This window comes from Chiloscyllium plagiosum, unplaced genomic scaffold (genome assembly GCF_037043375.1).
Source record: "Chiloscyllium plagiosum isolate Xiang-an unplaced genomic scaffold, Cpla_swu_hap1 HiC_scaffold_7, whole genome shotgun sequence".
Taxonomy (NCBI): Eukaryota; Metazoa; Chordata; class Chondrichthyes; order Orectolobiformes; family Hemiscylliidae; genus Chiloscyllium; species Chiloscyllium plagiosum.
Window position 1 is genome coordinate 10,357,751 of NW_028270145.1, and position 25,263 is coordinate 10,383,013.

The 25,263-nt window shown below is 41.2% G+C and overlaps 1 protein-coding gene across 1 annotated transcript in view; it reads left to right on the forward strand.

Annotated features, from left to right (window-relative positions):
- The window catches only part of kcnh3 (potassium voltage-gated channel, subfamily H (eag-related), member 3), a 771,606-nt gene that overhangs the window by 479,711 nt on the left and 266,632 nt on the right, over window positions 1–25,263 (forward strand). The window contains exon 4 of the mRNA XM_043692965.2: window positions 14,392–14,522. Coding sequence (XP_043548900.1) covers window positions 14,392–14,522 — 131 coding nt within the window. The remainder of the gene's footprint in view (window positions 1–14,391; window positions 14,523–25,263) is intronic.

Genomic DNA, 25,263 nt, shown 5'->3' on the forward strand with positions numbered 1-25,263 from the left:
GAGCCAGTGTTTTACTCACATTTCACTTAAGAGAAATTACTCAATTCAGTTCCTGGGACAGTTTGCTTACAATAATCCCTGACCAACAAACAACAACTCTGAGCCCCCACTTACATAATTGGGTTGAAGATCATTTTCTCCATGACCTTACAGACAATGGATGGAACTTGTACCCCTTGTCCTGTTTCAAGCTTGATAGAACAGGTAAGCATTTAAATTGGTTGGGAACCCTCACTTACCTGTTACAAATTCAGACCCTTATGTAGGTAATTGAGGTTCACTCAAGGGTCTTAATCCAGCGATGCTGGTATGGACTCAGCAACTGCCAGGGAGCTTGCTGTCTGGGGAAACTGACAAGCAAATCCTAGCACATATGCTTTGATATTTTGTCTCATATTTAATGTTTTGGACTTTGTTACAAAATACACCATTTGGGTCACATTTGTGATTGAATTCATGGTGCGAGTAAAATTGAAATTCCTCATTGTTAATGCTTAAAATTGGAAAGGTGGTTGGTTGCTACTAAGGACAGGAAGGGACCCGCTGAGCCTGCTCTATCATTTAACACAATCATGGTTGATCATCTATTTCAATGCCTTTTGCCCACACTATCACCAATTGCCTTTACTTAATTGCTATTTAGAAATTTCTTGATCTTTTCAGCAAGGCTTTCAACAAGGTTCCGCACAGTTAGCAAGGTTAGATCACAATCAATCCAGGGAGAGCTAGCCATTTGGATACAAAATTAGCTTGAAGGTAGAAGGTAGTAGGCAGAGGGTGGTGGTGGAGGGTTGTTTTTTTGGAATGTGACCAGTGGTGTATTGCAAGTATCAGTGCTGGGTCCACCGCTTTTTGTCATTTATATAAATGTTTTGGATCTGAATATAGGAAATATGGTTAGTAAGTTTGCAGATGACACCAAAATTTGTGGTGTAGTGAACAGCGAAGAAGATTACCTCGGAGCACAATGTGACCTTGATCAGATGGGCCAGTGGGCCGAGGAGAGGCAAATGGAGTTTAATTTAGATAAATGTGAGGTGTTGCATTTTGGAAAAGCAAAGCAGGACTGGACTTACACACTTAACAGCAAGGTCCTGGGGAATGTTACTGAACAAACAAACCTTGGAATGGAGGTTCATATTTCCTTGAAGTTGGAGTCATAGGTGGACAGGGTATTGAAGAAAGCATTTGGTTTGCTTTCCTTTATTGGTCAGAGCATTGAGTATAGGAGTTGAGAGGTCATGTCGCTACTGTGTAGGACCTTGGTTAGGCCACTTTTGGAATACTGCATTCAGTTCTGGCCTCTCTGCTATAGGAAAGATATTGTTAAACTTGAAATGGTACAGAAAGCTTTACATAGATGTTGCTGAAATTGGAAGGTTTGAACTATAGAGAGAGGCTGAATAGGCTGGGGCTGTTTTCCCTGGAGCATCAGATGCTGAGGGGTGACATTATAGAGGTTTATAAAATCATGAGGGGCATGGATAGGGTAAATAGCTAAGGTCTTTTTATGAGGGTAGGGAGTCCAAAACTAGAGGGCATAGGTTTAAGATGAGAAGGGAAAGATCTAAACGGGACCTAAGGAGCAACCTTTTCATACAGAGGGTGCTACGTGTATGGAATGAGCTGCCAGAGGAAGTGGTGGAGGCCGGTAAAATTACAACATTTAAAAAGCATCTGGATGGGTATTTGAATATGAACAGTTTGTAGAGGTGTTGGTCAAATGGGACTAGATTAATTTTGAATATCTGGTTAGTATGGGCAGGTTGGACTGAGGGGTCTATTTCCATACTGTACATCTCTATGATTCTACATCAAAAATACTCAATGAGTGAACTTCCCCAACTCTTTGGGGGAGAGCATTACAAAGATTCACTACCCTCTGAGTAGAAAGATTTCTCCTCATCTTAATCCTAAATGGCATGCTCCAGATCTTCAAATAGGGTGTCCCTGGTTTTAGACTCCCTAACCAAGGAAAACATCTTACCTTCATCTACACTTTGTATTCCTGTAAATATTTTGCAGGTTTTATTGAGATCAATTCTCATTCTCAGAACTCGAGAAAGTATATGACAAATTTCCTTGATTTTTCTTTGTAGGACAGTCCTGTCATCTCAGGAACAAGTCTAAAGATGTTTAGTTAAAATTATGACAATAATATTCATCCGAAGATAGGGAAACAAAACTGCACATAGCACTCAAGTACAGTGCAACCAAGGTTTATATGATTGAAGTAAAATTTTGCTACTTCTGTTCTCAAATACTTTGTGATACAGACTACCTTAGCAACAACCTCCATAATTGCTTGCTGCAGCCTTCAATGACTCACTGATGAGAACATCTACATCCACATCTACACTTTCTGACACCTTATCATTTACGAGAAAACTTTTCAGTTCTCCACATTTTCTCCATTTGCATGTTCAAGCCAACCCCTATCTCTTGAAGCCACTTTGTATCTTCCTCGCAGCACACATTCTCACCTAGTTTTGCATCATTTAGAAATTTGGAAATATTACATTTGGTGTCTTCATGTAAATCCTACCGGGAGCAGTTGAGGCTCAAGCATTGATCTTTGCAGTACCCAGTAGTCACAGCCCATCATCATAAGAATGATCTGTTTACTCTCACATGTCGTTCTGCTATAAAGCACATTTCGTCAGCGTGAATCGGCTATAACACGATTGATGAATTGTGGACACTGTTTGAATAATGCAAACTTTCTTCTATAGTGATTTTCTATTAGTGATCTTCTACAGTGTGATCTTCTATAACGGTTTTCATAGCACAATCTTCTATAGCACGAGATTGCAGAGGAACACATCTGTCGCGTGTATGAGTACTCTCAATTTTCTGCCCATTTGCCAATCCTTAATCCATGCCAGAACATTATTTCCTATCCCATGTGCTTTAAGTTTGCCAGCCAATCTCCCATGAGGGACTTTATCAATAGTCTTCTGAAATTCCAAGAATGCCACATATTCCACCTTCACTTTAACAATTCTGTGAGTAGCGTGCTCAAGAACTCCAACATGTTTGTCAAACGCAATTTACCACTTGCCAATCCTTGCTGATTATGCCCAACCAGATCATTATTATATGTGTCATATCTTTTATAACAGATACACACATTTTCCCCACTACTGATGTACTACTAACTGGTACATAGTTCCCTGGTGTCTTTTTTGCCTCGCTCCCCTCTTAAATAGTGGGGTAACATTTGCCATCTTCCAGTCTGCAGGAGACATACCAGAATCTACAGAACTTCGGAAGATGATCACCAATGCATCCATTAACTTCCAAAAGCTTGGGATTTAGAATGTCAGGTCCCAGGAATGATGAACCTTCAATCACAGTAATTTCTCCAACACAACTTTCATAAGACCGTAATAACATAAGGATTAGGAGCAGAAGTAGATCTTTCAGGCACTCAAACATACCACGTCATTTTATAAGACCATAGCTGATCTGTCATAGACCTCAACTCCTTTTTCACGCCAGCTCTACATAGCTCTCAACTCCTCAAGGTTTCAAAAATCTATCTCTTCAAAAAATGTTAGCATGCAGGTACAACACAAAATTCAGTGATCTTGTCTCTACAATTCTCTGGAACTCTAGACATTCATTACTCTCTGCGAGAGGCAAGTCCTTTGCATGTCAGTTGTAAAAACATGTCTCCTTCTGTAATTATCTCCCCAAGTTCAAGATTCCCCAACTGGAAATATCTTACCAAACATCTACCTTGCCAAGCCCCCTCGGAGTCTTATATATTTCAGTAAGATCATGCCTCATTCTTCTAATCTCTAATGAATAAAGACATAACCTGTTCTGCCACTTTTGAAATATCAACCCCTTCATCCCAGGAATCAGACTTGTTTATCACTTTTGAACAGTCTCCAATGCCCGCTGACTCTTTCTTAAATACAGGGACAAATGTTTTAGACAGTAGTCCAGGTCATTCATTGTCCCACCAACACCCTTTATACTTGTAAGATGACTTCTGTTTTTTAAAACACTAGCCCCTCTACCCCAGCAATAAAGGCCAAAATTCTATTTGCCTTCTTAATTTTGTGTTGTACCTGCATGCTAACATTTTTTGCTTCATGCACAAGAACACTCATCCCTCCACACTGCACTATTTTGGAGTCTCTGTCTCTCCATTTAACTGATGGTCTTTTGTCTTTTTTTTACCAAAGTGCATGACCTCACACTTTCCTACATTATACTCCATCTGCCAAGTTTCTGCCCATCCATTCATTCACTAAGCCTATCTACGTCCTCTTGCAGTCCATTATATCCTCAATACAACATGCCCTCTTACCTCTACTTTGTATCATCATAAAATTTTGATATACTACACTCTGCCTCATCTGTGAGAGTGTCTCTGAAACAGGGAGTATGTGCACACATGACAGAGAGAGGGAAGGTATGTGTGTGTGGGAACACCTGCATGTCAAAAACACTAAGTACCTGAACAACCTGCAGAAAGGTGTCCTGTGAGATATCCCTATCTGATGTGAATATCAACACCCTTTGGCCCCTCTCTAAATGACACCAAACCTGAGAAACCAACTGTCTCCAGATGCCTTGCCATTACTCTGAATTTTCAAGACAGTGCTGGGCTTTGATTGGCCAACAGCTGTCACTGCCAGGCAGGACCTTGGTCCAAGGGTCTTGGATGGTGGCTTTCTCATTGCTTTACCTTCCTTGCAAGAAGCAGCAGGAGTCCATCACCATCTCTGTCTAGCTGATGGTTCGCCCAGACACCTCAAGTAGATTCTTCTATTAGGGGATACAGGGAGAGTGCTGGTAAGTGGCATTGAAATGCCCATCAGCCATCTTTGAATGGCAGAGTGGACTTGATGAGCCGAATGGCCTGACTTCCACTCCTATGTCTCATGGTCTTATCGTAGCGTTTCCAGTAGAGTCCATCCAAAGGAGTAGGGGCTCCAGCTGAGAGTTTCAGAGGTTGACAAGCCTGCTGTGCATTTCCAACTGCTTTTGCATTTTTTTTCCAATGAATAAATGTCCTTTTCAAATTTCAATCAACTCTGGTGCCACAATGTCAACAGTAATGAATGTGATAGTGTGCAATCAATTTCAAATCTGCTGTTCGGAGCATGGGGTCTTCCAAATCCTGCTCTTCACCTACTAGTCACAGATGTTGAGAGATTTCTTCTTCAGTCGCTCCATTAGAAGTTGTATTAGATTGAATTGTGAATCAACATCTCAAAATAAGTCTCTAATTATTGTGCTAGTGTACATGCTGCTGTTGCCCCGATGAGGCTTCCCAGTTTAGTTGTGTGAGCTATTTATAGTAAAACAAGCACTGCATTAGACGCGAGCTATTGCAGAAAGGAGCAGCTGATATTTGATAAATTGTTCAATTATTCGAAATGTTCAGGCCCCTATACTTAATGAGAATTTTAATATTTATTTACTCAAATCTGCTTTGCGGGGAAAATGGAATAATTTTTTCAGTGCAACTAAAATGTGCAATGACTACTAATGATCAAACCATCCTCTCAGAGACTTCAGTGTGACATTGCAATTGCAATGCATAATCTAAAGCAACTGAGTAAGTCCAATGCAATGTTGGATTAGCATGTAATTCATACTGCAGTCCATCCAGGATTCAAAGCTCTTCTATCTTACTATTTGGTAATTGAAAGGAAAGACTTTTCAGGCTAGTCCAGCAAATACTTTTTTTGGTTGTGACCAATTCCTTAAGACCCAGTGTTTCAAAGCCATGGTTTGGTTCCGAAATGGCACCCATGCACATATTTCCATCATGAGCTATGCCACAACCATACTGGTAGGGGTGTTGGAGCTTGTCACAACCCATGTTATTTTCCTGTTCTTTTCCTCTTCGTTTGATAATAACAGGCAATTGGAAATGTAAAAGACAGACTTGCCAATCTGGTGAATGTACCTAAGTGTTTATTTGCTGGCTGTAATGGATAAGTCTGACAGGTTTTCTTGACTTTTTAACAATCTAAGAGGTCAAGTTCTGAAACTTACCTGGGTAAAAAATTTATACACTTAATATAAATCCCAAAATGCAACACGTGTAATTGAAATCCATGTCCACTATTACTGATTAAAAGGAAGCAGATAGATGAAGCAAATAGTCTCAAAAAATAAACAACAAGTTCACAGTTTATGGCTGGTATTCTGGTCTGACTTTAGTTTTTGCAAGGGTTTAGATCTCCCATAAGATCATGTTTCAAAATGTAGCTGCAATGTTCTTCATTTCATCCGAAGACCTTGCTATCAAAATGCAAAGACTTGTCCTGTAGAATTCTCTGCTGTCAGCTTACAGAGATGTAAACACAGTTCACAGTTCAGTGAATGCTGTTTGAGACTCAGTCAGCATGAGAGTCCATTCTGCCACTGAAGCCTCTGTCAGTGCACAAAGCTTGACTGGTCACGTGGTTTTTCTCTACCTGCCATCAGAGGCTCAAAAACGTATTATACAGTCCAAAAGGTAGCTTAATTAGTAGGTGACTGCAGAGCTTCTTGACCATTGTTTCATGTACAGTACTTTTCATCTCCATTTCTGATTAAACAAGCTGTTTGCCAATCTCCATGTTTAACATCTCTGGGGATCTTCACAGACAATGCACTCCATGCATTAGAGTGTGGCTTCCATGGTGCTGCAGATTGGTAGCCTTTTTTTTAACGCAGTCCTTTTATTTCAGTGAAATGTCTTTCTGAGCTAAAATTTCCTCTCTTTCAAGATTAACGCAGTTGATGAATTCCTAAAATTAATCATTGATCCAACACAGCTTAATGGAGAAAGTGAGGGCTGCAGATGCTGGACATCAGAGCTGAAAATGTGTTGCTGGAAAAGCGTAGCAGGTCAGGCAGCATCCAAGGAAGAAGGAGAATCGACGTTTCGGGCATGAGCCCTTCTTCAGGGCTGAAGAAGGGCTCATGCCTGAAACGTCGATTCTCCTGCTCCTTGGATGCTGCCTGACCTGCTGCGCTTTTCCAGCAACACATTTTCAGCCCCCAACACAGCTAAATGACAAGCTGTTGACCAAGAGAAATGCAGACCACTGGAAGTGTCAACACTGGTATGCAGTGTATTTTTTTGCGTCGGTAACTAACATTGGCAGCTGATTTATTGGTGACATAGCTTGGGGTCAAATTAAATTGAGCAGAGCTTTTGAACTCATGCTTGTGCCATCACTCGTACTGCTTATTTCCACCTCACTAACATTGCTCAACCTCCCTCGGCCCCAATTTCCCTGCTGCTGACATCCTCATTCATGCCTTTGTTACCTCGAGGTTAGTTGCTGATTGATTCCTATGTGTTTTTGCTGTGACTAGGAATGTGTTTCATGATTCCCTGAGTTGCTTAAAATCGATGCTGTCATAAGGGAGATTGCAGGAATGAGGTGGAACATTCTGTGGAACCTTGTCATGAATTTAAGAGTTCAACTAGAAACCACTTGCTTCCAAAAAGTGGGTGAGGTAGTTTAATCTAGACCTCCCCGGGAAGAATGAGCAGAGGCAACACAAAGTAGGTACCTGGATGGGGAGGAGGAGGAGGGGCAAATACACTCTCAGCAGAAGCCTCAGGTGTTCAAGGAGGAATTGTCTGACCTGAATTGTGATAAGCATCAGCTTTGTTCCCCTGTATTGGTGCTTTGTAAACGAAAGGATTATTAATGCAAAACGCAAGAATCTCCAGTGCTTGAAATACTTGTTTCTGCCGAGCAACAAGGGGCAGAGCACACTGTGCGATTTTTAAGAGGTCACTCAAATGAGTTCAAACATCAAGAGAATGTCAAATCAATATTGGAATAAATAAAACCTCAACAACACCATCTCATGAGAAGACATTAAACTACCAGGATATGATTTTGTCATTGAGGCAAGCCAGAATTGTTGCCACTTTTAAGGAAATTCAAAGGCTAGATCTTCCAAAGTGAAAATTTGATATCCCACATGCAGGAAATGAGGATTTTAATGAGATTTGACTCATTAGAAATAATTGATTGAATTGAATTTATTGTCACATGTACCGAGGCACAGTGAAAAGCTTTATCTTGTGAGCAACACAGGCAGAGCACATAATTAAGTAGCATAGATAGTAAGTAATAGGTAAACAGCAGCAAAAACAAAGCTATTAGTAATTTTTCAAAGCATGCTATTAAGTTTAAAGAGTGTAGAATGATTGTAGGAAATAGGAAACTTAGATCTGCACGCAGGAACTTGCAAGGACCCAACCGTATCCGATGCCATCTTGCTGTGAATTTGGTACCAATAATGGCCTCTATCTGCATTTACCAGTCTTTAATCAGTCTTTACTTGCAAATACCATATGAGAAACAATTCATACCAGCAGTCCTCACTTGCTCAGAATTAATTTTGGGCCTGAAATATTGAGCAAACACACTGATTGTAGCTTACTTTGGTATCCTTGACCAAAGGGCTGCAGCTGCCCTCTATCAGCCACCCTTACTTAATCAGCTTCAATTACAGTAGAGATGCCCAGTGCCAGAACCAGGTGAATGACTCGGTAGTGGGAGTACCTGGTGAAGAGTACAGGGACACCTGGCCAAAAGCTGGGGAGAAGGGTCAAAGCTACCGTTCAACACTTCTTTCTTCACCATAAACTCCAAGCCCATACATCTGAACACTGGATGATGAATGAAGCCAGTTCATTTCCCCACTGCTGTAAAAACTAGAGGGGTGCAGTCTCTCTCTGTGAATTCAGAAATGGACCTCAGCAATTGATATAACCTCAAATTGTGAGCTAATTGAACTCCTGAAGGTCAACAGCTAATCTTGTGTAAATTGTCCCTCAATATTGTCACTGGTGACTGTCTGATGTCTGACTGGGTTGTTGTGGAATCCAAGGAATCTGTCTGGACTGAGCAGCACTTTGGTATGAACTGTAGTGTTTTCAACCACAGTTTGTCATTCATTAATCCATATTTTCCTCTTGTTAAATTTGGATGTTAGAGTACAAGTTGTACATATAATAGATTGATTACTTTCCTAAGATTGTGTAATAAGGTTTATTTTGTTTGTTCAAAACTGTGGAATCTTGAAGTTCTATTCTGTTAGAAAGCAGGTGGAGGTTTCAAAATTTGCTTACTATGAACAAAGTTGCCATATAAGTACTTGTTGTAAAGTGAAAGGTGTGTGAATGTACCCTGACTAATCTTGATCAGTTTGCAATAACCCTTTTTAACTCAGGCACATTTTGATACACAAAGAGGACAAGAGTTCATCTAACACAGCTTTATCAAATATAAAAAATATTTATCAGACCCTGGCAACTCTACCAATCCCTTCACAGGACTCTTCAGTAAACAGCCTTAACTCACCAAGTAAATAGTCTCAAATCTTCACTAGTGCTTTACTTTTGGCATCCACTTCTGAGGATTCACTGCACCCTATCCATAGTCTTACAATTGTTTTTGAATGTTCGTCTGAAAAGACCGGGAATACCCATTCAATAAGGTTGGGATAGGCTTTCCTCTATCTTGAGGGTTAGTTAATGTCACGGGATCTGTGGTCATCAATTTGGGCTTCCCATCAAATTTAGGGCTGGCTCTGGTCTTTGGGTCATCTCACCGAGGTAGTCTCTGTGGGTCTGATAAGCCTGATGATGCTCACCACGAGATACAAGGAGCTGAAGATGCTGTGCAGCTCAACTGCTCATCAAAGTTGCTCCCTGAAGACACTGTTGAAGAAGGTGCAAATGCAGAGTGCGTTCGGTTTCCAGGTTGCCCCTTTTTATCCCCCTCATCATGTCCTCCTCAAACATTCTGTGGCCTGTATCCAATATTAGCCTCAAGCAGGGGACAGAAGATCCAATAAGGTGACTACCTTCCATATTTGAAGGTCAGAGAACAGGATTTTGAACCTTTACCTATCAAGTGCTGCCCTTGCCACTCTATGCCTCTGGACTTATACTGAGCTGTGTGCCAGGTCTGTGGAGTGTTCTTCTTACATAGCAGAGTCACAGGAGATGGTAGCAACAGTTCATTCTGAAACAATGGGACTATTAGCACCTGGTCAGGCAGTTCCAGATCTGTCTGGTTTCAATGAAAAATTCATTGTCCCAAGCCTGGCTGCATAAATACTATTTGTTCCAGCTCTGCAGTTTCGAAATTGCAGAGTCCAGCTAGTTTTAAACTTGGCTTCCTCATTTCAAGTTTTTATCCATGCTTGTGAAAATATATCAGCACTTCTGTAAAAATCCTAGAGGTCATGGGTCACCTGACCACATGTAGTGGCTACAAAAGCAGAATCAGAGGCTGGGAAATCTGCAGTAAGTAACTCACCTCCTGACCCTTTAAAGCCTGCCAACTGTATACAAATCAGGAATGTGATGGAACACTTCCCTTTTGCCTAGATGGTGCAGCTCCAACAACAATCGAGAAGCTTGACACCATCCAGGACAAAGCGTGTTTGACTGGCACACCAAAAAAAGGATAGACTGCAACAATTCACCTTGGTTCCATTGACAGTAGCCTTCAAGTCCATGACCACGACCACTTAGAAGGACAAGTGCAGCAGATAAGGGGAGCATGCCAAACTGCATGTTGCTCACCAAGTCATACATCATCCTTATTAGGAACTACATCACCATTTGCACTTCTTTTTGATTTTTTACTTATCCCATTAGCATTTTCTTTGGCGTTGCTTGATCATTCCCTTGGTCATCTCTTCTCTTCTATCTTTCATCCGATTACAGATTTTCCTTATTTACCCCTTTCCCTGACCCTTGATTTGTTTCAAATCTATTAAATCTCTAACTTCTTCCAGTTCTGAAAAATGGTCATTGACCTAAAATGTTAACGTTGGTGCTGCTCTCCTGGAAATTTCTGTCCTTATTTCAGCATTTACCATATTTTACTTTACGTTAGCAATACAGGTTTATTTATTCACTTAGCGTAATAAGAATTAGTTGTTTCACTAGTTATAGATAATTCACCTGCAACTTTACTGTAGAATAACACTGCATTATTATTATTAAATGTATATGTTTAATAATATGTATCTACACAGTACACAGTCAACTTGTAATATTGTTGATTGGTCTGTAGTTACAGATTTCATGTAGACCAATTACACCCCAGAGTCATTGTATACTCTCCATTAGCTACTGCAATTTAATCTCACTTCTTGGGGGAAAAAAGCGTCAATTTTCTTTAATCAACATTGTTCCTCAGCTTTGTGTCCTCTTCCAAGATGAGTCCTTCCCTTCAACATTTGTTAAGTCCTATAATCGTTATTCTCTCCCAGAACTGCTGCAGAGTGGCTGTTCTGTCTTAGTTCTGATTTCAGTTTCTCCCCAAACTATCCTAGATCTAAGAGTATAAGGTACAGAAGCAGAATGTGATCATTCAGCCCATTGAGTCTTCTTCGCCATTTGATCATGGCTGATAGGTTTCTCAACCCCATTATCCTGCTTTCTCCCCATACCAATCAAGAACCTATCTAACCCCATCTTAAATACTCTCAACGGCTGGACTCCACAGTCTTCTGTGGCACTGAGTTCCACAGATTCACCACCCTCTGGCTGAAGAAGTTACTGTTCATCTCAGTTCGAAAGGATCATGCTTTCACTCCGAAGCTGTCCCCTCACATCTTAGTCTCTCCTGCTAGTGAAAACACCTTCTCCCCGTCCACTCTATCCAGGCCTCTCATTATTCTGTAAGTTTCAATGTGAGCTCCCCACTCCTTCTAAACTCCATCAAGCATAGACACAGAGTCATCAACTACTCCTTATATGAAAGCCTTTCATTCCCACGATCATTTTTGTAAACTTCGTTTAAACCCCCTCCAACATCCTTCCTTAGGTACGGACCCAAAACTGTTCACAATGTTTCAATATTGTAGCCCTCTTGAAATTAATGCTGACAATGCATTTGCCTTATGAACTGAATGTACACGCTAAACTGAAGAGAATCCTGAACTAGGGCTCCTCTTTGTGTTTCAGATTTCCAAAGCCTTTCCCTGTTTAGAAAATAGTCTATACCTCTATTCTTCCTACCAAAGTGCATGACCTCACACTTTCGCACATTGTATTCCACTTGTCACTTCTTTGCCCACTCTCCTAGCCTGTCCAAGTCCTTTGCAACTTCCCCAGCAATATCTGTCCCTTCAACTATCTTTATCATCTGCAAACTTAGCAACTTAGTGTTCAGATCACTAATGTGTATAATGTGAAAAGTTGTTGTCTGAGCACTGACCCCTGCAGAATTCCACTAGTCATTGGCTGTTTTGCTGAAAAATAGCCCATTATTCCTACTGTCATTCTATCAGCCAAACCTCTATTCATGCCAGTACCTTGTCCCTAACATCATGAGCTCTTATCTTATTTAGTAGCCTCCTCTGCAGTACCTTTTCACATCAACCAGAGTCCTCCACCTTCAACTTTGTTTCTTCCCTCTGTAACTGAGAGATTTGTAATATGTATAATGTATTTAGTATTTGATATATAAAATAATGTATTCTAATATCATTTCCTGCAAGTTTGGACTTGTCTATATATTTGGAGTTAACAATTAGCTTTTTAAAAACTACAATTCTAAGCCAAGGGAAGTTACCCAGGGATCTTATTTGCCTGGTACTAACCTCAAATGGGCTTTACCCATAACAATTTGGGCCACTAGATCATAATACCTGATGGAAGGCACAATCCCACTGTTTCATTAACTCAACAAATTCCAGATAGTTCATACCTTTCAAAAATTCTAGTGATCCCAGTGCCCATACCTTTTCTCACCATTGCTGCAATGGATCCAAACCATCTTCATTAAATATTGGCACATGGTGTTGTAAACCAGCAATTTTAGGCAAATAGATAAATTTGCTCAGATCCAAGACAAATAGATCAGTGTCTCAAAGTTTGTTTATAAATTGACTTTTTTAGAAGGCGTAAATACATCTCAGCATCAATTGGATATAATGATTGATGCACTGATCAAAGCATTAAAATAACATCTTGATTGAATCTTAAACAATTTTTTTTCCAGATCCACCAATGAAATATTTGGTGAGATTTAATGCCCATCCTTTGAGTGAATAATGATTGGACACATTGTGAAAGATGTATATATCATCCTATCAGCTGTGATGTAGTTGGTGGATATCTCACCTTTATGTTAGAAAATTCTGGATTCAAGTCCAACTAATGCCTTTAAACACAAAAATATAGGCTGACGTCTCAGTGTTGTGCTGGGGAGTGCTGTACTGTTTCATAGAACATAGAACATAGAAGAATACAGAGCAGTACAGGCCCTTCGGCCCTCGATGTTGCGCCGATCTAAGCCCACCTAACCTACACTCGCCCACTATCCTCCATATGCCTATCCAATGCCCGCTTAAATGCCCATAATGAGGGAGAGTCCACCACTGCTACTGGCAGGGCATTCCATGAACTCACGACTCGCTGAGTAAAGAACCTACCCCTAACATCTGTCCTATACCTACCACCCCTTAATTTAAAGCTATGCCCATCGTAATAGCTGACTCCATACGTGGAAAAAGATTCTCACTGTCGACCCCATCTAAACCCCTAATCATCTTGTACACCTCTATCAAGTCACCCCTAAACCTTCTTTTCTCCAATGAAAACAACCTCAAGTGCCTCAGCTTTTCCTCATGCGATCTTCCTACCATACCAGGCAACATCCTGGTAAACCTCCTCTGCACCCGTTCCAGTGCCTCCACATCCTTCCTATAGTATGACGACCAAAACTGCACACAATACTCCAGATGCGGCCGCACCAGAGTCTTATACAACTGCAACATGACCTCTGGACTCCGGAACTTAATTCCTCTACCAATAAAAGCCAGTACACCATATGCCTTCTTCACCGTACTATTTACCTGGATGGCAACTTTCAAAGATCTGTGTACATGGACACCAAGATCCATGTACACAGGTGAGGTATTAAAAGGAGACCCTGTCAGATGGATGCAAAGGCTTCCTGACATTATTTGAAGACAGTTCTTTCCTGACCAATATTTATCCCTCATCAGCGAAAAAGAAGTTGGCTGGTGATTGTTACACTGCATTTAGAGGACTTCAAGTGTATCCAAATATCTGCATTACAGCAGTGGTTCCACTTCAGCACAGATATCATAATGGCATTTTTCTGTAAATAACTACAGGGGAACAAACTCAAATCTTAGTGTATCAGCTCTCACTAAATCAGAATAGTGTGTGGCTTCAAGCCCCATTCCCAATCCTTAATGCATAGCTCAATATCAACTCTCTAGTCAAGTTCTGGGCCCAATAATATTTGTTGCTCCCAGTTGTCACTCCTTGTCCATGCGATTCTGTCAACATTTCTCCATATGCTTCTATCATTTTCAACTAATGCCAATGTTTTCATCTTGTCACCCCAACTGCAGATGATGTGGAAATCTACCAAAACACCAGGCCACCTGGTTTCAACGCCAACAGAAGAAGAAGCAGGGCTGTCTTGTACCACCTGTCAGGACACTTACAGAAACAGGATAAGAGCAAGCTCAAGCTCAACAATGTATGTACAAGAACCCACCGATTATTTGACCTCGTGGTTCAGACCCCTGTCTATTCTACAAGTCGATTTAAAAAAAACTAAGCCTTGGTGATCAGTCTTTTGTGTAAGGAAGTGGCATCCACTCATGCCTTGTAGAAAGTAAGACAAAAACAACAAGCACTTCCTTATTCTACCAAGACTTAGAGGTGTCGGTGTTGAACTGGGGTGGACAAAGTTAAAAATCACATAACACCAGGTTATAGACCAATAGGTTTATTTGGAAGCACTAGCTTTCGAAGCGCCACTCCTTCATCAGGTAGCTGTGGAGATTAAGATCATGCTCACAGAATTTACAGCCAACTGAGTCCATGTTATGGAGATGTGGTACAGTTAACAATCTTAGATTAAAACTTTCATCTTTTAGAATAGGATATGCTGGTTTTTGTTCTTTGATGTGTAAATCCCAGAACTTCTTTTAAATTACATTCTCAAATTAGCTCAACTTTTTAAACAATTGGTGTGAAGTCTGTCTGTGTTCCAGTGCTATGTCAGACTGACAAGCCCTCTTGATTGTTTTACATGGACTGATGCAGTCTTTGATCAAATAAAATGTAATTCTGCGAAAACAAATTCACCCCATAAGCTTACATGTGTGTGTGTATGTAGGAGGGACAGATTGAGTGTGCATGTGAGTGTGTGCAAGCGGGTGTGAGTGCACATGATAGAGTGTGTGTATGAGTGTGATTGGGTATGTGTGAGAGGGTGCATATGTTGGTGTGAGTGCGGGGCTGAATGTGTGTGAGGGAGGATCTGCGTGGGTGTGTCAGTATGTTTTAATCTAAGATTGATTACTGTATCACATCTCCATGACACTGAACTCTTTTGGATGTAAATTCTGTAAGCATGATCTTAACCTCCACAACCACCTGATGAAGGAACTGCGCTCCGAAAGCTAGTGCTTCCAAATAAATCTGTTGGACTATAACCCAATGTTGCGGCATATTCTACCAAGAACACATTTATTATTCCTAATTTTGTTTCATGTGCTCGACAATCCCAATATGAACTAATATATAACATACAATATACTTTTACATGTGCTAAATGTGAAAGATTACACTTGCAGGAAGTGCACCCATCTCCAGCTCCTCCAAGACCGTGTTAGGGAACTGGAGCTGGAGTTGGATGAACTTCGGATCATTCGGGAGGCAGAGGGGGTCATAGATCAGAGTTATAGGGAAGTAGTAACTCCAAAGATGGCAGATAGATGGGTTACAGTGAGGGGGACTGGGAGGAAGCAGCCAGTGCAGGGACCTCCTGCGGCCATTCCCCTCAAGAACAAGTATACCGTTTTGGATACTTGTGGGGGGGATGACTTACCAGGGGTAAGTAACGGGGCTCAGGTCTCTGGCACGGAGCCTGTCCCCGTTACTCAGAAGGGAAGGGTGAAGAAGAGCAGAGCAGTAGTAATTGGGGACTCGATAGTTCGTGGCACAGATAGGCGGTTTTGTGGGAACGAGAGAGACTCACGTTTGGTATGTTGCCTCCCAGGTGCAAGGGTACGTGATGTCTCTGATCGTGTTTTCCGGGTCCTGGAGGGGGAGGGGGAGCAACCCGAAGTCGTGGTCCACATTGGCACCAACGACATAGGTAGGAGAAGTGCTGAGGATGTTAGACAGGCTTTCAGGGAGCTAGGTTGGAAGCTTGGAGTTAGAACAAACAGAGTTGTTGTCTCTGGTTTGTTACCCGTGCCACGTGATAGAGATTCGAGGAATAGGGAGAGAGAACAATTAAATGCGTGGCTTCAGGGATGGTGCAGGAGGGAGGGGTTCCAGTTTTTGGATAACTGGGGTTCTTTCTGGGGACGGTGGGACCTCTATAAACAGGATGGTCTACACCTGAACCTGAGGGGAACCAGTATCCTTGGGGGGAGGTTTGCTAGTGCTCTTGGGGGGGGTTTAAACTAACTCGGCAGGGGCATGGGAACCCAGATTGTAGCTTCAGGGTGCAGGGCCTGGAGTGTAGGGAGGTGAGGAACATGGCATCAATTTCCAAGGAGGGTGCCTGTAAACAGGGAAGTTGTTTGAAGTGTGTATACTTCAATGCAAGAAGTATACGAAATAAGGTAGGTGAACTTGCAGCGTGGGTTGGTACCTGGGACTTCGATGTTGTGGCTATTACGGAGACATGGCTAGAACAGGGACAGGATTGGCTGTTGCAGGTTCCGGGATTTAAATGTTTTAGTAGGTTTAGAGGTGGGGGTAAAAGAGGGGGAGGTGTGGCATTGCTTGTCAAAGACAGTATTACAGCGGTGGAAAGGACGATGGATGAGGACTTGCCATCTGAGGTAGTTTGGGCTGAGGTTAGGAATAGGAAAGGTGAGGTCACCCTGTTGGGAGTCTTTTACAGGCCTCCTAATAGTCCTAGAATCATTGAAGAAAGGATTGGGAAGGTGATTCAGGAGATGAGTGACAGTAATAGGGTGGTTGTTATGGGGGACTTTAACTTTCCTGATATTGATTGGGAAAGCTATAGCTCAAGTTCGTTAGATGGGTCAGTGTTTGTTCAATGTGTGCAGGAGAGTTTCCTGACACAATATGTAGACAGGCCAACAAGAGGTGAGGCCATACTGGATTTGGTTCTGGGTAACGAACCAGGCCAGGTGTTAGAATTAGAGGTAGGTGAGCACTTTGGGGATAGTGACCATAATTCGGTGATTTTTACACTCGTGATGGAGAGGGATAAGTGTGTACTACAGGGCAAGAATTATAGCTGGGGTAAGGGAAATTATGATGCGGTGAGGCATGACTTAGGATGTGTGGCTTGGAAAAGTAGACTCCAAGGCAAGAGTGTAAATGATATGTGGAACTTGTTCAAGGGGCAACTATTGAGTGTCCTTGATAATTATGTACCTGTCAGGCAGGTAGGAAAGGGTCGTGCGAGGGAGCCGTGGTTTCATCAGGAATTGGAATCCCTTGTTAAATGGAAGAGGGCGGCCTATCTCAAGATGAGACGTGAAGGTTCAATTGGGGCGATTGAGAGTTATAGGGTAGCCAGGAAGGACCTGAAGAGAGAGCTAAAAGCAGCAAGGAGGGGACACGAAAGGTCCTTAGTAGATAGGATTAGGGAAAACCCTAAGGCTTTCTATAGGTATGTTAGGAATAAAAGAATGACTAGGGTAGGAATAGGTCCAGTCAAGGATAGTAGGGGGAAGTTGCGTGTGGAGGCGGAAGAGATTGGGGAGACACTGAATGAATACTTTTCTTCAGTATTCACTCAGGAACAGGGCATTGTTGTCGATGAGAATACTGAGGCACAAATAAGTAGAATGGATGGCTTTGAGGTATGTAGAGAAGAGGTGTTGGAAATCCTGGAAAAGGTGAAAATAGATAAGTCCCCTGGGCCTGATGGCATTTATCCTAGGATTCTCTGGGAAGCAAGGGAGGAGATTGCAGAGCCATTGGCCTTGATTTTTATGTCCTCTTTGTCTACAGGAGTAGTCCCAGAAGACTGGAGGATAGCAAATGTGGTTCCCTTGTTCAAAAAGGGGAGTAGGGATAGCCCTAGTAACTATAGGCCGGTGAGTCTCACTTCTGTTGTGGGCAAAGTCTTAGAGAGAATTGTAAGGGATAGGATTTATGCACATCTAGATAGGAATAATGTGATCAAGGATAGTCAGCATGGTTTTGTGAAGGGCAAGTCGTGCCTCACAAACCTTATTGAATTCTTTGAAAAGGTGACGAAGGAGGTTGATGAGGGGAAAGCGGTAGATGTGGTATATATGGATTTTAGTAAGGCGTTCGATAAGGTTCCCCATGGTAGGCTACTGCAGAAAATACGGAGATATGGCATTGAGGGTGAGTTGGAGGTTTGGATTAGGAATTGGCTGGATGGAAGAAGACAGAGGGTAGTAGTTGATGGCAAAGTTTCTTCATGGAGTGCCGTCACTAGCGGTGTTCCGCAAGGATCTGTTTTGGGACCATTGCTGTTTGTCATTTTTATAAATGACCTGGAAGAGGGGTTAGAAGGTTGGGTGAGCAAGTTTGCGGATGACACGAAAGTCGGAGGAGTTGTTGACAGTGAGGAAGCATGTGGCAGGTTACAGCAGGATATAGAGAAGCTGCAGAGCTGGGCAGAAAGGTGGCAGATGGAATTCAATGTAGCTAAGTGCGAGGTGATTCACTTTGGGAAGAATAACAAAAAGATGGGGTACTGGGCTAATGGTCGGATACTTGGTAGTGTGGATGAGCAGAGGGATCTTGGTGTCCATGTACACAGATCTCTGAAAGTTGCCACCCAGGTAAATAGTGCGGTGAGGAAGGCATATGGCGTACTGGCTTTTATTGGTAGAGGAATTGAGTTCCGGAGTCCTGAGGTCATGATGCAGTTGTATAAGACTCTGGTACGGCCGCATCTGGAATATTGTGTGCAGTTTTGGTCGCCATACTATAGGAAGGATGTGGAGGCATTGGAACGGGTGCAGAGGAGGTTTACCAGGATGTTGCCTGGTATGAAAGGAAAATCGTATGAGGAAAGACTGAGGCACTTGGGGCTGTTTTCACTAGAGAAAAGAAGGTTTAGGGGTGACTTGATTGAGGTGTACAAGATGATTAGGGGGTTAGATAGGGTCGACAGTATGAACCTTTTCCCGCGTATTGAGTCGGGTATTACAAGGGGGCATAGCTTTAAATTAAGGGGGGGTAGATATAGGACTGATGTTAGGGGTAGGTTCTTCACTCAGCGAGTCGTTAGTTCATGGAATGCCCTGCCAGTAACAGTGGTGGACTCTCCCTCTTTATGGGCATTTAAGAGGGCATTGGATAGGTATATGGAGGATAGTGGGTTAGTGTAGTTTAGGTGGGCTTGGATCGGCGCAACATCGAGGGCCCAAGGGCCTGTACTGCGCTGTATTCTTCTATGTTCTATGTTCTATTAGGACATTTCCATTTTGTTGCACTATGTCAGCATCAAGCATCACCAAAAGATACCACATTGTGTGATAATGTCAAATTTTCTCTGCTTTGCCGCTTATTATTTAATCACAGCTTCAGAAGAATGCCTCATACTGTATTGATGCATAGTATCTTACGATAATCCACACCAGCGTTCCTTATACATTTCCTGAGTTCCTTGCAAATTGAGTGCTGATTTATTATGACAAAAGTCATTTGGGTTCATATAGTAGCATAGCATGGAAAAATATCTGAGGTGGTTTCAACTAAGTTTAGTTTACAACACTGAGATAAAAGAGGAAATATTGAGCGAGAGCATACCCTGAAAGGTTCATCAAAGAGTTGATTTGAAGATTGGAGGGAGCTGGAGAAGTGGAGGGGTCAGTGTTTTTCGTGAAGGCTTTTGAGAAAACAAGTATTTATTTGCAGGTATCAGTGAGATAGGTGTATCTGCTACTCACTGCAGAGTTTGCCTATTCTTAATGCAATGTTTGATAACAACACATTGGATTCAGACTGCCCAAATTTAATTACCCTATAACATTTAGTTAGGACACTGAAGCTCAATAGAAAGGAACACATTCCTTCAGTATGGTTATGTTTGTCTACAAAGGCATGAAGTGTGCTAACCCACAGAGACCCTCCATCATAAGTCACATAAAACAACAGGGTCTTTGACAAAATATCCAAAATAACCTTCATCGGAGTCAAGGAGTCATAATGCTCATTGTTCAGAAGAGGTTTGCTCAGGCTGGATTTGTCAAAATAGATTGGATTTCTGCTTTAAAATTGTATGTTCACACCGTTTATTTCAGGAGGGTTAATATTAAAGGAGGGTTAATATTAAAGGAGGGTTAATATTACATTATGTTATTCCTTACTTTGGATAATCTTTATTGGTGTAATGTTTTTGGTGTCAACAGATGAGCTGAAAACCAATCACCAATGGGTTAATGAAAACCAATGGGTTAATGTTAATTCGAAGTTGTGTTTCACTTGTTAAAGAAAGGGGTAAATGCAGAATTAATTAAAATTTCTAACTCTGTTCCATGTCAAGTATTGTAACTAGGTGGTGCTTGGCACAGGATTGCTGGCTTTCATAAACTTACACTTAACAGCAGAGGGGACAGTGGTGTCTTTTGAGCACTTTTTCTTATCCATTTACAACTGCTGAATACCTGGCAGGCTTCATAGGGAATTAGCTACAATCACTAACTCCATCAATAAAAATCACTGCAGCCTGAGAATGCTGCAGACAACTCCCAATCCATCCCCACTTTGTATCATCTTATTTGAATACTATCTTTCAGAGACAATTAGAGGAGATTCCTGTTGACTCAGGCACACGTTTAATTAGTTTGTGTTGAAATGAAATGTTGAGACTCAGTCATGGAGGTAGACATATTGTAACTAATTAAAATAGAACATTATGAGAGCTGTGCATGTATTTGATTTGATTTTGCACTGAATAATGATTCTTGACAGGGAACACTGAAACTGGTTGGAAAGTGTAGAGTCAAATTTATCAAACTCCAGTTTTAAATCATTAAATGTAAACATTGCACCCTTGACTTTTACAGCAACTAGGTGAGTAGTAAATGTTCCCTTCAGTTGATACAAAAGTTATTCTGTCAGCTCATGGCTTATAAAAACCTATACAAGTGCGCATGTTATCCCATCCAGCCACGGTTATTATCTACGTGACCATAATTCACTTGAGCCTGAGCTGTAAATGTCAGTAGGCTCTTTCATGGGGGAAGTCACAGCTAAACCTGACTGCGCTCTTATTCAGCATCCATTCAGGTAAAGCCTGGTAGGATTTACTGTACAGCAAACTGGAGGTGAGGACCCTTACCGCTTTTTCCCTCTTTCCCTGTGATTTGTCTTGCCGGAGATCATTTAACTCGAAGACCAGGAATAAGACCTTGGGACATGCCTAGTCAGTATGGTTTACCAGCAAATATTTTACTTGTATTTAAGCAGTCCCTGCAATCTTCAGACAATTTGAAATTAATGAGTTAAAACTTTGGGCTGGTGCTGTCACTGTCAATAAGTTGCATGACACTTTGGATACCCCATCTAAATTTTAACACTAACAAAAGCACTGCTGTTGAAAACGTTGTAACAACGCTTTTAAGTAAACAGGTATTTACTTGCAAATATCAGTGAGATGGGTCTATCTGCTACTCACTGCAGAGTTTGCCTATTCTTGATGCAATGTTTGATAACAACATATTGGATTTTATATAGAATGACTAATGTTGCTTGTTTCTCAGAGAAAATGAATACAATTGCCGCACAAACACTTCCCCAAAAAACACTTGTAAAAATCCATTTAAATTAAAATAACATTCATTGTTCTAAGTCTGGTAAACCAGTGGGAGACTGGTTGAAGAGTGGTCTGTGACTAATTTTCTTTGTCACTTCCTTGAAGAACTGCACCAGTGCAGGAGACTGCCGGCTTGGTTAACTGGTAATGTATTAATTCATGTAGGACTTTTGACAAAAATACTGATTTATGACATGACCATTACACCCTAGATGCTCACTCCCTTGTACAGTACCTGCTCAGTAATCACAATATTTTACAGACACCCTGGAAATGGTCTAAGGTTCACAACCACCTCCACCACTCCCCACTCACTCACCCACCCTGTGATCATGGGGACATAGTTTGAGAGCCACTGAATTACTGATGTTACAGGCAGAAAACACTAACTTTGACTCTGCGGCATCAAGGTACTATGGCCACAGTATTGTTCTAGCCTAGATCCACACTATCTAGAATTTAGGAGTATGGGTTCTTGTGGTATTTCAAAATTGAAATATTTATCACGTTCATATCACACAAGGAATAGGCCTACCAAGTGTGGATAATAAATCTCATACAAATACAATTACTCATGGCATTTAGCATACTTTTCCATTTCAAAGTGGTTGCCAATTTTATGATAATAAATTATTGTGGAACAAACTAGTACTGCACTGGTAAGAATGAGGCACCTTTATAACACTACTTGCAATATTACCAGAACACTATTGGAACACTATAAAGTTGCCTTACATATTACATACAATTCTATATGTGGATAGACACTGTAAATTGTTGAGTAAATATTTCACATATTACAGATTACATTACAGTGTGGAAACAGGCCCTTCAGCCCAACAAGTCCACACCGACCCGCCAAAGCGAACCTACCCATACCCCTACATTTACCCCTTACCTAACACTACGGGCAATTTAGTATGGCCAATTCACCTGACCCTGCACATCTTTGGACTGTGGGAGGAAACCGGAGCACCCGGAGGAAACCCACGCAGACACGGGGAGAATGTGCAAACTCCACACAGTCAGTCGCCTGAGGCGGGAATTGAACCCGGGTCTCTGGCGCTGTGAGGCAACAGTGCTAACCACTGTGCCACCGTGCCGCCCACTGTGCCACCGTGCTCCATCATTCATCAATGTACCAAACTAGCCTTACAGAGTTTGGTCTGAATGTGTTTGTGATTTATTTGAGGATAAAATAAAATAGTCACATTCTCTGTGATTTTGAGATTTCAAGCATTACACATTATCCTTCATGATATCATTGGGCACAGCAGCAAGCAAGGAAACATGCAAATAAAGAGTCATGGTTACATTAACATGCTGTGAGATGTCTTCAGTTTTAAGTTTGAATGTTTTGTATCCAAAAAGAGGAAAATATAGGAAGGAGAGCAGCCTATTATTACCTATTATGATCCTGTTCCACTATTTAATGAAATCATGGCTAATTTGTTTTCAATAATGTAAAGAAGCCAAAATATGTGATGTATCATTGGATATCCACATTTGTCACTTATTATTTTAGATCTAATATTATGATTTTCTTCTGTTTAGTAATGCATGCATTAAAAATAAGGGGATAGAAAACACAAAATCTGGCAAGAGAACTAGACAAGAACAATCTCTCACTTCCCAGTTTGTGACTAAGTATTTTTAGTGGATGTTATGCTACAAAGCTGCAGTGTGCCCAACCTCATACTCACATCAAAAACATAAATAAAGCTCTTCATGTGACATCATGAAGAGAAAGTCTCCACAGAAATTATCTCCCTTGAATCATCCTCTGACTTCTCTGTTTTCCATGGGTTTGTTTAAATTTGTTTCATTGTGGTTCTCCAGAAATGATTAAACTCTTTAAATTAAAACAAGTGCCTGTGAACTTTGACAGAAAGGACAAAGGATTACTAAAAACGTGTAGCTGTTATTGGTATCCTCTTTGCAAATACTTGAAAATATTCAACAAACTTCATAGATGGTAGTATAACCTTTTTGTTATTATTTCTAACAGTTTTTACATTTTTTAGTTATGTGCTTATTTTATCTGTCAATTGCCATTGAACTCATTGAGAATACTTCATCTCGACCTATTTTCTTTGTTAGTGTTTGTTAGTTATGATTTGTTACTGCCTTCCACTGTTGGTGCAAAGTGAGGAGGCAAGATTCAAATCGACCTCAGCCAGGCCATAATTGAACCTATGGCGATAGTATTATTGAGCCACATGCTAGCCATCTAACCTGGCTCCCCGATTGTACAACATTCAGATAAGATACAAAAAAAGAAATTGCTGGAAAAGCTCCACAGGTCTGGCAGCATCTGTGAAGAGAAATTAGAGTTAACGTTTTGGTCCAGTGACCATTCCTCAGAACCAGACCCAAACATTAACTCTGATTTCTCTTCACGAATGCTGTCAGACCTGCTGGGCTTTTCCAGCAACTTCTGCTTTTGTTTCTGATTTACAGCATACACAGTTCTTTGGTTTTAATTCAGATAAGATAAATAGGTTTGCATTACCATATAAGTTAGCTACAGATTTCAACAGGAACAATATACATTTATCAAATAAATAAAGTGAAATACTCTTGAGTTTATGGTGTAAACATACAAACCTTATAGTGAAATAAAAAATATAGAAATATATCAATGTCAAATGCCTTTAATCAACAGTATTGCGGTGTGCAGCCTACAGAACCTTAGAGAAAGGTTAATATCTTACAGTGAAAAGCAATGCCAAGGTTAAAAATAATAGAAGATGATGAAAATGAAGTAGCAATTGTTACATGAGGAGCGAAGATTCACAGCTTTGGTGTTCTTGAAAATAATTTGTTCAAGTAGAAGATGATACAATGAGTCTTTTAAAGGGGCCTGGATGTGCAAAGGGGGTAAATTTATAAACATGGTTTGAGAATGGAAGATCATGAGTAGCAGACAAGAGGAAAAATTAGGAAGGCGAGCCCTTCATGATAACCTCAGCTTGTGCAGAAATTGAACGCACATTGTTGGTGTTACTCTGCATTAAGTTAAAAATCACACAACACCAGATTATAGTCCAACAGGTTTACTTGGAAGCACTAGCTTTTGGAGCGCTGCTCCTTCATCAGCAAGCTAGCTGTTCAGCCAACTCAGCTAACCGTCCCCTTTAATTGCAGTTAGAAGTGAATAGAAGAAATTGAGACCAAAACAGCACCCAAACAAGGGGTTGAATCCTGGATCCTCAGATTAAAAGTCTGATGTTCTTCTGGCTGATCTACCCAAGCTTCATCTGAGGGCCATTCTCTACTTGATGCAAGTGATGTAATTACTTCTGGACTGCATTAAAGGCACAGCTTCTCTTGTCGTGCATTGATTACTGCAATTGCAGTGGTATATCTGGTGATACATGCTTACTACATACGGTTGGGTGACAACTGCTCTACACAGGTCTCAGGTTGCTATGTGAGTTGACCCTTTGTGACTATTGAATGTCAGCTCCCTGACAGTGCT